Source organism: Centropristis striata, chromosome 19 (genome assembly GCF_030273125.1).
Source record: "Centropristis striata isolate RG_2023a ecotype Rhode Island chromosome 19, C.striata_1.0, whole genome shotgun sequence".
Taxonomy (NCBI): Eukaryota; Metazoa; Chordata; class Actinopteri; order Perciformes; family Serranidae; genus Centropristis; species Centropristis striata.
In genome coordinates, this window is record NC_081535.1 from 17,267,946 (window position 1) to 17,278,072 (window position 10,127).

At 40.5% G+C, this 10,127-nt stretch overlaps 1 protein-coding gene across 2 annotated transcripts; it reads right to left on the minus strand.

Annotated features, from left to right (window-relative positions):
- Nucleotides 1-706: 706 nt before the first annotated feature.
- Nucleotides 707-6,209, minus strand: klf4 (Kruppel like factor 4). 2 transcript variants are annotated; one of them, XM_059358701.1, is made up of 5 exons: nt 6,103-6,209; nt 5,055-5,166; nt 3,516-4,392; nt 2,652-2,822; nt 707-2,224 (listed from the first exon to the last, which is right to left on the minus strand). In XM_059358701.1, exons 1-5 carry the CDS (start codon nt 6,207-6,209, stop codon nt 2,049-2,051), a joined length of 1,443 nt encoding a protein of 480 aa, XP_059214684.1. In that variant the 3' UTR covers nt 707-2,048. The 2 variants fall into 2 exon arrangements, with proteins under 2 accessions (XP_059214684.1, XP_059214685.1); XM_059358702.1 differs by lacking the exon at nt 6,103-6,209 and adding an exon at nt 5,282-5,547.
- Nucleotides 6,210-10,127: the final 3,918 nt, after the last annotated feature.

Consider the following 10,127-nt stretch of genomic DNA (forward strand, 5'->3'; position numbering starts at 1 on the left):
TTAGTGAATGCTTTTTATTTTTTACTCTTTGGAAATAAATGTGGCAACATATAAACTGATTTTATATTAATAAGCAGTTAAAGTACAGCAGTGCAGTAGTTTAACCTCTTTAACCGTGACTTTAAACACAGTTTGAATACATATTTAAGATCTTGTGACCCTTTTGAGAACAAATGGTACACGTCGAACATAGGCTCTTATGTTTAAAAGCATTTGTCACTAATTATAGAATGTTAATCTTTGTTTTAGTCGCTTTTTGTAATTTTTATGAATTTTGACATGTATTAAGACATGTTTTGCGGAGTGTTATGTTGGTGTCATAATGTAAAATAAGATTACACACTTGACAAATGTAATTTTATAAATGAATGGCTAGCAAATCGTTTGGAGATTATGCGCTCACAGTTTAAATCAATTTAAAACTACTTTAACGTATTATCAAAATGTTTGTTAAACTTCAATCATGATCTCGATTGACTAAAGAAAAATAATGGTGTGGTGTAATGGGGGAAAATAACATTTATTTTCGCATACGTTAAAAGCATATGTTAAATTAAAATTAAAGTTAAATTAACTTTATATGGAGTTCCTTTCAGTGTTGGGCAGTCACTCACTTGTTAAGTGGAAACTAAGCAGGGTTTCATGTATGTAATTTCATAGTATTGTCATAACTTTTGCATGCAGCTGGATACATTACACACATGATAAATAATCATATCAAGACATTATCTCACTGTAGCATCTTAATGGGTTTTATTTACATTGTGCACCTGAGAGCTCTAGCTCCAGCACAGAGCGGCAGTCAGATTTGGTGTCACCCTTGAATGTCAGCCGGTAACTCGGTTGTCCTCCCCATTCTTCCCACTGACAGGTGGAAAGAGAATCCCATGGAAACAGGACATTGTAGGAGTGTATTTTTTTGAAAATCTTTTTAACGGCAACATTGTGTTAGTTTGCCTGTGGCGATATCGCTATTATCAGGGGGGATATTATGTGTGAGCCAACTGTGAGATATTGCTGCCATTTAAATGTGCTTCTCCATTACACTAACCAGGGAAATCTATCATGTTTTCAATGAGATAATGCTGTTGATATGGTAGAATAGCATTAAGTCCTTATTGTTTTCTTATTTCAAATACATTTTATTTTATGATAGTGTAAAATACAAAACAATAACAAAGCATTTTTATTTACAAATGTACAAAATTCAAGATTATATTACATATTTTGGCTATAAACAAAAAAATCTTTGTTCAGAGTTACTCATTCAATACAAAAATATGAATGTCTCATATAAATTATTGCACTTTGCAACTGCAGTGCATTGAAGATTGCCATCACCATTCATAAGTGAAGATTTCACCTGATTTAAGTCAGATTGTGGAAGAGAGGTTTCCAAGAAACACACAAACAACCATATGGCACTTTTTTCATAGTTCTTTTTTTACCATTTGTATATTTTCATTCATCTTTGGTACCTTTTCTTTAATTAAAAAAACCTTCTTCAGAGTCACTGAGCACCTTTCTGTATAAATTAACATTGTACCTGAAATTAATGGCATTGCAGGTGGAATGTGTATATAAATATAGATGTATTTATTAATACAGTATTTTGAACAGTGTGTAGTTGATAACAGAGCCTATATTGGCATGTTGCTGGTGTAAGGCCTCTGGAGATGTTTGTCTGTTGCTCCTGGTTTCCCTGACAAAAATACATTTCCAGTTAAAAGTTGTTGGCACCTGGTCCTCCAAGTTTTGTCGGTTAAATAAGACAAATTCCAGTTTGGTCCCTTTCATAAAAGTTTACAACCCTGACTGAGAAGTCTTTTCAAGTCACCTGCACAATGTGCGAAGCCGGGATCAGTCTTGAGAGAAATTCTAGGCTCTTGAGGGAGTAATGCTGTTTTTGCCGTGAACACCACAGCTTGTCTTGTTGCTTGACAACGGCTTGAAGGCAAATTATGGTTTCGTAAAGTGTAGGTCACAAGTTTGTTCAGAGTTCTTGCTAACATATGTTAACATACGGAGCCTTCATCCATCGCCAAGTCTCATAAGTGTCTCTTCATATGGAGAGCAAGGTGGTCTGACCTTGAGAAGGCCCGGTCACATTTCTGACACTGAAATGGCCGGTGGCCTGTGTGTTTCCTGTAGTGGCGTGTGAGTTCGTCCGAACGTGCAAACTTCCAACCGCAGCCCTCCCAGTCGCAGTGGTAAGGCTTCTCCCCTTTGATGAAAAACACACAATACACACATGGAGCAGTTAGTGCTGGCCCTGTGGTTAAACTGGCCCAACCTCCTCCACCTAAAGAGGTCCGTCCTGTCCTACAGCTAGCGTATAAAGGCCAAGTTAATCAGCCTGGGGTTTGTATTTGAACAGGGATCAGTATCAACCTGTTTCACCGCACCTGCCAAACAAGTCCCCTTCCCCATCCCCCATTTATCTAACCCGCATTCATGATTATTCACTGTGACATGCTTGTTTTAGATAATAATTAGCTTTGAAGAATTTAAAAAGTACAAAACAACTGTTAAACAGTAAACAAAAAAATAAAAAACGCTTCTTGAATAGAATGCTACTTGCATTTAATTTTAACCAAATATACATGGTTGATAAAAACACTGTAAAGAATATCTAACATATAGTAACATACCTGTGTGCGTGCGGTGATGCGCTTTGAGGTGAGAGCTCTTTGTGTACGTTTTCCCACAGCCAACATAGTCACACGTGTGTGTGGCAACTCTCTTCCTGGGCCAGGAGCGCCTACCACGTTTCGGCTTTGGTTCCTCTGGCAAGCAGTCGCCACTGGAGATCATGAGGGGCTCTGTGGGGGTTTTGAAAGATAATGGTCATCATCATGCTACCACATGTATAGAAAAAATATTAAGTGTATAAATGCATCACATATAACAGTGTGATAAGGTCACAGGTCGTTATACTTTGGTTATAAAGCCCGTCATAGTGTAAAGACTGCACTTAGTAACTTTACATGCATAGGTCGATATACAGTAGGAAATACAGGACGCCCCATATTTTTCTGCCATCAGCTTGAATAGAAAAAAAACAAAAAAGTATACCTCTTAAAACTTGTTTAAAAAATTTAACTTTAGTTTTACTATGGTGTAAAAAGTGCACAACAATGGACAATAAACACCAATCTTATAAAAACAACTAAATTAACAAAATAAACTTAAACTGTATATTTCTTTCAACATCTGGTAATGTCTTGTACCTTTTTGGCTTTGTTTAAAGAACTTTAAGATGAAAAGAGGGTTTGTTGCCCAAGGCCATGCCATGTAGGCTTTACTCCTTTTGAACTGCCGGTTTTGGAGTATAATTAAAGCCCTTAAGGTTGTATAAGATGTATTTAAATAGACTCTACAGACTTTATATTCCTGTTGTCTAATCCATTCTGTGTTAAGTTTTTCCCACATTTAACTTACTGCATTCAGTAGCCACATGGGATTACAAGAAAAAGTAAAAAGTAGAATAATGAGGAACAGAGAAATGCTCTAACCTTGGTACTGCAGGGAGGACGGCTGAGGGTAGGAGGTGTAGCCCTGCGGGGAGCTATGGTGGTATCCCTGGGGAGGTAGAGGGATCTGAGAGTGGGGATGCCCCAGAATCTGGTGCTCCCGGCTCAGAGGATGGTCTGGGGAGAGGGAAGAGGATGAGGATAACCTGCCGCCTGTGATGGACCTCCCTCCTCCAGGGAAGCCATGTAGCTCTAACTGGCATGGGCGCTGCTGCTGGCTCCCTCGGCCCTGGGAGTTCACCCCCGCCAGGTGTAGGTCAATGGGCTGCGAGATGGTGCAGTTACTAGGATTCTCTTGCTTTATCCTGTGGTTTGGAAAGGACTGTGAGGCACGTGAAGGAGTTGGGTCTGACACAGCAGAAACGCAGGCCTTGCTCACGGTCACGCCTTGGCTGTATTCTCCCATGTCCATTGTTGTCTTTACTATGAATTTGCCGTGGAGGCTGGTGGGGTGGAGGTACGCCGGGTCCAATTCGGGTCGCATGAGCTCTGCCACAAAACCTCCAGAGGGCGAGACGTCACTGATATCTGGGATGGTATAGAGGAGCTCACTGGCAGTGCTCTGAGGGGAGGGGAGGGGGTAAGATGAGGAGAAAGAGTTGGGGGAAGGAGACAGGGTCTGGGCAGAGCTGCATGCCATGGCTTCCTCTTGCTGCTGTTGCTGCTGTTGCTGCTGCTGCTGCTGCAGGATGGAATTCGACAGAATGAAGTCGTAGTCCAAGTCCAGGTCAGGCTCTGTGTCTTTTTTGGACATGCTGGGGCTTGTTGTGCTGGTGGCAGTGGGATGGTCTGGGTCAGAGCAGCTGCTTCCGGTTGGCACGCTGGGTTTCTTAAGTAGGGACAACTCCTCCTTCCATCTCTAGAATAAAGTTACAGAGGGATTAATGACTGTACCACTAGAAGCAGCTTGTTTGTGTCATGTTACTGTTTAGAAAATACAGACAGTTGCAAAGAAAACCACACTTTCCCTGCCCTACTTCGAAAGTGCTTGTTTTGAATATATAAAAGCATCAGATAAAAGTATAAGTCAATTCTTCAAGGAGAAAAGAGGCAAGCTGTGTAATGTAGATGATTATTTTGACAGCAAAGCTACAGAGCTCAGTCTGGTGCAGCAAGTGTCCTTGGCACTGAGCACTTCCTAGAATACAGATTATTCTCTCTTGAAAAGAAACTGCACTAGTGGTGACATATAAGTACCACCTAGCTCAAACTGCCATCAAATTATTTTAAAAAAATCATCTGAACAACCAATTCTGAATAGAATCAATAATAATCATAGTGGGCATTTGGATGTTTTTGTGCAGTATCCCATGTGCGTTTATGCTCGCTGAAAGCCTGTGTAAACTGGTGCACGCCCCAGTAGAGCGTGGTGTCAAGCCCTAACTGCCTATAATAAACATGGGAGCGACACAAAACAACTACAGTGTAAATAAACTGCACAGGTTACATGTTTTCTCTAACAGATCCGTTGATGCCTCGGGTTATTTGACATGTAATAAGAAGTGACCACAGGCTACTTACTAAATTGGCACTTCCTATGGATTTACTCTTGACAGTGGGTCCGCTAGCGAACGTGGATATGGATGGCAGAAGCGTCCCACCTAAAGCCATCTCGACGTCATTTGGAGGCTGCCTGAAATTAAACAGAAAATATGGTAAATCCTTGTGGAGGGATCCTGGAGCAGCTGCCATAGTCCACATTAAGTGCATCAGTCACAATGTTGTTAAAAGTTTCTCTGGGTCCACACCTCATCAATAAGAATCTGTATGTGGAGTCCTTTCTGCCGCTAGTCGCTGAGACTGCACTGAAATCCCCGGGTTTAAAGTTTCTGCTCCGCGTCGCGCGTTATACTATATTCCAGTACATGCAGTAGTACATGATGGGCGCGCCGGGGAGGAGAAGAAGCAGCCAGCCGGATTGATTGTTTTTTTCTTTTTTAAAGCTATTTTGTACGGCAAAGACAGAGACGGCAACGTACGGGGGAACCCCTCGCGCCTGTAGCCATGCAGAGACCGGCAGCCTGAACTGAGAAAACGCGTGAGAGGTATCCTTAAATCACTGGAGCTGGCCACGCCCTCGTTGCTCAGCAACAGGCACGGAAAAACATTAGCGCGAGGGAGGCACTTGTTTGTATTCATAGCAACAGTAGGCTACCTATCCTCTGCTGTTATCCCTGAGAAATGTGGGTGAAGAAGCGCATCTTCACACACCGGCTGCAGCGGGGATAATAACAGTGAGTATTATTTAATCTCACCTGGAGGCTCACCTGCAAGCACGAGCATCACCTGGATTGCCAAAAGCTTACCATAACCTATTGCATTTGGGTTAATACTAGTAGAGTGGGACACTTTCTGCGTCAGAAGTGATGTCAGAACCAATGTTTTTTATCGTAAACTTTACCTATGATTAGCTCAGATTTTTTTAGTAATGGAAGTAGCCTATCTACAAGTAAAGATAACATTGATTAAGCTAACTGTCCCACTTTACCAGTATTCACCCTACTTAGAATAGAGTAATAATAATAATAATAATAATAATAATAATAACAATCAAAAATTGGGGACTCACAGCAACATGGGTTCAAATCCGGCTTCTGTGAGGAGTTTGCATGTTCCTCCCGTGTCTGCGTGGGTTTCCTCCGGGTCCTCCCGCTTACTCAAGCAGTCCAAAGACATGCAGCTTAGGTGAATTGGTGACTCTAAAATTGCCCGTAAAAGTGAATAAAAGCGTGAATATCTGTCCGTCTGTCTCTGTGTGTCAGCCCTGTGACAGTCTGGCGAACTGTTCAGGTGGTACCCCGCCTCTCACCCAGTGCCAGCTGGGATCGGCCCCACCCCCGCTGCGGCCCGATTTCAGATAAGCGGTTGTGGATAATGAATTAATTAATTCACAATAATAATAATAATAATAATAATAATAATAACAATAGCCTACACTAATACATATATAAAAACGCATCTTAATTAAACCCTGGCATTCAACTGTTTTTGCTCCACTTGTATGTCTGCAAGTGATAATAGATGAGTTTAACCAGAGCTTATGGGTAATTAAGCAAAGTACTGTGGGTACACGTTGGGTTTTTAAACACTATTATTATCATATTTCTATGGATATGCATAATTTAGCAGCCAACAGAAGTAGTCTATATTTCTACATTACACATGCAGACAGGTATGATGCAGAAATGGAGAGACCGTTAGGAAAACTGTATTAACGGCCAGGTACTTAGATACATGTATCTAACTTAAATAGGGCCTACTTCTATCTATCTATCTATTTTCACAAAACAACTGTCAAGACAATTGAGATTTATAAAATTATCAATAGGTCTAATCTGAATAATAATTTATACATTGAGCTGCTGTGTGTCTAAATTTTACAGTAATGTTTTTCGAAACAGGTGTTAGGGACAATCATTTTATAGTAAGCAACCCTTATAAACCCAATAAACACTATTTATCACACTCTTGCCTACTATTAAAATAAGGCCCACTGACAAGTCTTCAACACTACGGGTTAGTAAAGAAAATTCAGTATGAGGAAAAGAAAAAACCTCACCTTACCTGGGAACATTAAAATGAGTTCAGTGTTGAGTTTGAATTGGGTTCAGGCAGTGTTTGCTCAGAGCTAGCGAGCTAACACAAACCTCTCTCTCTCCAACATAATTAGACACATTGACTCAAGAGTTCAGTGTAAAAGCAAACAAAGAGCTCGCCACTGATCCTGCTGCATCAGGATCTTGTCCGTTAGGCATGTCAACAAACATGCCGTCACTCCAACAGGACACAGTTACTGTCAGTGTATGTCGGCCTCTTCCTTGAAAGGTTTAAATTGCATGAATGCACGGTTCCCCGCTGGCAAACAAAAGCTTGTGGGAAAAAGTATAGAGTACAATGGATCATTGTAATTATAAAAAGTGTATCCTGTTGGGCAAAGTATTGTTAATCGTTTGATATATTAACAGTAAGACATTACATCTAATGACCATCCAAACAGTAATATGTGTATTGTCTTCAACTTCTCCAACTGTGTGGTTAGAAGCAATGACTTCAAACATGTTTGAACTACATGTCTCTTCCTTGAAGACCTGCTTCCTACAGCAGGTAGGAACACAATGGCAGCTGTGTCATTATAGCCATATTCTTTATGGTGGGAGATAATGGTTTTGAAAATGATCCTGAAAACAAAAGGCTCGACTTTGACAACTGAGGTGCTTTGCATGGCAATAATGACAGAGAGATGAGGAATAGAGAAAAGAGATAAAGGAAGAGAAGATGACACCACTGTGTGCTTTTTCTTGACACAATGAAGTCATGGTAATTTAGTAACTCACACCAAACTCTTGTGTGGAATATGTTAATGCAACATGTACAGTATTAACTGGATGCAGTGCTGAGAATATGAAATACTCTAACCACAATGAATCATTTTACGTGTTACACAGTTCCAGATATTGACACTATATTAACGCCATTGGTGACATAATTGCAAGAATCGGATGTGAGGTAATGTGCTTGTAGAAACATGGATAACTGTTGAGTACTAACTTGATACTTTAGAGTCACATTTTCCTCTCATTAATTCAACAAGTTTCCTGATTATGTTGTGACTCCGCTTATCAGTGTGGATTGGATTGAGAGTGGGCGTCATGACACCTCCCTAAAGAAGCACCTTCAAAATGATTACTGTTTTAAAAGGTGAGCTCAGGTGTTGTTCTTGGCAGTGCTGATAGTTTTGACTGCGGAGATGTTTAATATTTTCACAGTGTCGCTGACGTGATCTGTGGTTTTGCTTTTATTCAAATCAAGCTCAAACACAGTTGATAATTCAGTCACATTGATAATAAGTAAATAAAAGTGTAAGTGGTCAAAAAACTGGACTGCACAAATCTTTAGTATTTTGGTTTTCCCCCCCATTAGTGTGCATGTGACTGCCATGGTTTCCACTGGTGGTTCCCCCTTCTTGGAAAGCACCCAAGTGAATATGAGTACCAGCGGATCATAACTCCAGATATTGAGGTTTCTCAGTGCTCTCTTCCAGATGCTGTTCAGTAATTAAAAAATAGCTTTCATTCTTTCCTTAATTCTTGAAAGCTGAGTCAAGCTTTTTTGATTCTCCGTGCTGCACTTCCCTCCACTCCACCTCCCATTAACTGTAATGCAATTATATATGTAGGAACTCTACAGTGCAAAGCCAGAGAACCTTTGAACAACCAAGGCAACAAAGCACAGAGGACAGGTCTAATTGACCCGAATGCTTCGAAGCTTTGACCACTGCCAATATAATCGACATCCAAATCAGTATTTGAATGCTGCAGGGATATTTTTTTCAAGTGGAGGGCAAGAAAAGGAGCTCCTCTCGTCCATGGACGACGATAGAGAAGCATCCAAAGAAGAAGTGACTGCACAGCAAGGAAGAAACTGGAGGACTTTTCTTTAAAAGACGGGCGAAACCCGATCCTGGTCCTCTTGAGGGGTTTCCACGGGGCACAGCTGCCCCGTTCTGAACAGCCCTAAATGATATTCTTTTCCTCTGGTACTGCAGGTTTTTTTGTTTAGTTCAGTGTTTTAGTCCCTCGTCTCAGAAATAATTTGAAGACTTCACTGCAGAGCTATGTGCTGTATCTTAAAAAAAAACACAAAAAAAACCCATCTGCAATAAAAACCTTCACCTGAAGTCCAAATTCAAACTCCTCCTTTTGCCTCGACCCCAACATCTGTTCAGAGATCACACTAATTTCCAGGCAGGACCAATTCAAAATCAACCCCATTCCATATTGCCGATCAGATAATCCTTAAAATCTGATGCAAAGAAAAAAAAATGTTTTATTATTTTTTGATCATGAATTAATCTTTTAGGCTATAAATGTAAAAACAAACAAAAAAATGTCCATCACCATTCCCTAAACTCCAAAGTGACAGCTTCAAAGTGCTAGTTTTTGTCTGACCTAAAGCCTAAAACCTAAAAGATATGCAATTAACACAGTGATATAAAATGGCAAAAAGCAGGAAATTATAACATTTGACAAAGTGGAAGCAGTGAATCCTGTAACAATGACTGAAATAATCAAATGATTAGTTGCAGATTCATTCTGCAAGGTTTCCAGAAACACTACTGGCACGATTTGCATAAAACTTGGTGGATGAGTGTAGCCTTGGCCAAGGAAGAACCCACTGGACTTTAGAGTGGATCTACTCAAATTGACTTTGATTTTCATTATCATTGAGAGATAGGGCATTTAGCCTTTGTGGAGCTCTAAAAACTACTACACATCACGATTTCTGATTAGTTATATTTCTTTTGTTTTTGTTCTGATGGATCCAGGCCTGGTGTTCAGCTCAACTGTTTTAAGGCCCAAAGAGTTCACCACACCTGTTACTGTGGTCCAGACATCCACCAGCAAGCGGAGCCTTGTATATAAATCACTGGCGAAAAAAATGAGCACTGGTCATTTTCATGACAAAACAGTCCTGTATTTGTTTTCTAAAGGGCTCCTATGTTAACAGACGTGGCTGGTTGACAGTTCTGCTGTGTGATGGTATGCATATGGATGAGTTCTGAGTCAGTGGGGACTGTTTGTTTGGACAATCCTA

Excerpts from the sequence above, each read along its gene's own strand:
- klf4 (XM_059358701.1), bottom strand. The coding sequence starts at position 6,209 with ATGTCTTTGGACTGCTTGAGTAAGCGGGAGGACCCGGAGGAAACCCAC. Across the intron at positions 5,167-6,102 it reads GGATTTGAACCCATGTTGCT|GCAGCCTCCAAATGACGTCG; the intron begins GTGAGTCCCCAA and ends GTTTAATTTCAG. Across the intron at positions 2,225-2,651 it reads GCATCACCGCACGCACACAG|GGGAGAAGCCTTACCACTGC; the intron begins GTATGTTACTAT and ends TTTTCATCAAAG.